This window comes from Hordeum vulgare, chromosome 3H (genome assembly GCF_904849725.1).
Source record: "Hordeum vulgare subsp. vulgare chromosome 3H, MorexV3_pseudomolecules_assembly, whole genome shotgun sequence".
NCBI classification, from domain to species: domain Eukaryota; kingdom Viridiplantae; phylum Streptophyta; class Magnoliopsida; order Poales; family Poaceae; genus Hordeum; species Hordeum vulgare.
The window spans coordinates 25,828,263-25,830,730 of NC_058520.1; the positions used below are offsets into that span (position 1 = coordinate 25,828,263).

Consider the following 2,468-nt stretch of genomic DNA (forward strand, 5'->3'; position numbering starts at 1 on the left):
TTTATTTTCTTTGTAAAAAAAATCTAATTTGTACGATTTAGATAGTTACTTGTATAATTTTCTTACTTATATGATTCTTTTATATATATAATGCCATGGTTTTGATATACGTGCCCGTCGTCCCTCGTCCGGTTTATGATTTAGATTTGATATATTATCTTTTATAACTATTTATTTCATTTCATGTTTATCACAATTATGCCCATCAAGTTCATATAAATATTTTTATCTAGGAGGTACGTGAACCGTAAATTACAACCGACCCTCTTGTCGAGAACTTAAATTTATTTTAAAAATAAAATGATTATTTGAATTTTTTTTTGAAAAGAATTGAAGAAGAGAAAATGAAATTTGATTAGAAAAATATGTAGAATCTAAATATGATGATATTTTACCTGTTAATCATTTAAAAGTACTATCTAGGGTGCAATCTTAATCAATAATGAATTATCTATTTTTCTTTCATACCGGATCCGGATTGGGATGAACACCTCAACAACATCAGGATTGAAGATCACTTGTCCGTTATCTTTGTACTATTAAATATACAAGCAAGTCATGTTGAAATAGAAGACCTTTGAAATCTTAAACTGTGATTTTGTAGGTTAAGATCATCTTCGTTTGGGCAGTAGCTATAAATTCTGAGATTATAGACATTTTTTATAAGTTAAGAGCGTGTGATATTCTTTTCGTTCGACTGTTGCAACGCACGGACCCTTTTAATAATACAACATAATTTTTTACATGTGATCAACCTACCATCTCTAACTTGATTTGTATTACTTGGGCACAATTAATAATACTATTGCAAGAAGGGTGTTCAACATTTTTATAATAAATATTTTGATTGTTTTCATAAACCTTGCCCATATTTCATTTACATATGAAAACAATTGCTACAGTAGTGTGCCGGCCCGATTTTTGTCCATTCTTCCTTTCGCTGTTTTCGACGGAGAAGATTGGTCGTGGTGGTTTATGTACAGATTTGTTCGGGTGATTTGTTTTTGATTTCCTTTTCCTATTTCCTCACCGGTTTCCTTCAGCCTTCTATTTTTCTTTGTTTTTTTACCGGTTTTATTTGTTTCTTCCATGGTTTTTACTAGTTCTGTTTCCTTAGTCCATCTTTGTTTTCTTTTTCATGTTTTGGTTTGGTTTTGCTTTGCTTTTCTTTCATGGGGGATCCCCATTATGGACGCTGCTTGAGGGGAGGCTGCCCTAGGTCTAGGTTCACAATAAGCGAGACATAAAAGGGAAGCTCAATAAAAAGATGATGTACGTATCTTGTCCGGCCCACTTTGTCAGACGGGCAGAGATATTGGTTATGCTTAGGGTGGGTTATCGGGCCGGTGCGTGGGCCGGGCCGGTTGTCAGAAAAAGATACAAATTCGGATTAATGAAGAATCAACCCTGAAAAAGAGCCGCCGCCGTCTCTTCTCATCTAGGAGTATATATTGAATCATTGGAGCGCCGCGTCTCCCATCGCTGGATCAATCGAAAGAAAGAAAGACCTAGCTGCTAGTTGGACAGGAGCGAGAGGTACATAGATCGTAGATCGTGATGGCGACAACAACTAGCAGCAGCAGCGGCGAGACGGCGGTGACCCTCCGCAGCTCGGACGGCGAGGAGATGGTGGTCGAGGCGGACACGATGGCGGCGGCGTCGGTGCTGATCAAGAACATGCTGGAGGACGGCCTCGCCGGCGACGTGATCCCGCTGCCCGAGGTGAAGGGCCGCATCCTGGCCCGCGTCGTCGACTACTGCAACCGGCACTACGCCGACGGCGCCGAGGCGCACGTGAGCAGCACCTTCTCGTCGGGCGACCCCGAGCTGGACCGCTTCGACGCCGACTTGGTGAGCGGCATCGACCAGGACACGCTCTTCGACCTCCTCATCGCCGCCAACTACCTCGAGGTGCAGGGCCTCCTCGACCTGACGTGCAAGACGGTGGCCGGCCAGCTCGTCGGCAAGACGGTGGAGGACATGCGCAACCACTTCAACATCGTAAACGACTACACAAAGGAGGAGGAGGAGGAGGTCCGCACTCAAAATGCATGGGCCTTCGAGTAGACGCACAAATCACTGCCCAATCACTTTTCTTTTGCTTTTCAGGATTTATTAGCATTGATAGTTTCATATACTACACGTTTTAATGGGAGCGATTATATGTCAGTCACCTGGAATAAATAAAATTATTTTCGGATAAGCCAACTGTTAGGCTCCGGTCAGCCGGCCCAAACTTTCCACCGGTCGCATCTTCCCTGGACGATTGAAACAGAACCATACCGTCAGATCCGAGGCTCTATTCCTTCAATCCCGCATCGCGTGCACGTCCCCCGCATCTAATTCCGGATCGCGTGCATGGGGCAGAGCACAGAGTCCTCGCCATGGCCGATGCGTCTCCTACATTAGGTACCGGGTTCATCGGCGTTGGTGTTAGTCGCTAATTCAAAACACGGCGAGGGCTCAAT

At 43.6% G+C, this 2,468-nt stretch overlaps 1 protein-coding gene across 1 annotated transcript; it reads left to right on the forward strand.

Moving 5' to 3' along the window:
* Positions 1-1,557: 1,557 nt before the first annotated feature.
* LOC123440609 (SKP1-like protein 4) lies at positions 1,558-2,067 on the forward strand. The gene has a single exon (XM_045117173.1). It carries the CDS (start codon positions 1,558-1,560, stop codon positions 2,065-2,067), a length of 510 nt encoding a protein of 169 aa, XP_044973108.1.
* The last annotated feature ends 401 nt before the right edge of the window (positions 2,068-2,468 follow it).

Excerpts from the sequence above, each read along its gene's own strand:
- LOC123440609 (XM_045117173.1), top strand. The coding sequence starts at position 1,558 with ATGGCGACAACAACTAGCAGCAGCAGCGGCGAGACGGCGGTGACCCTC.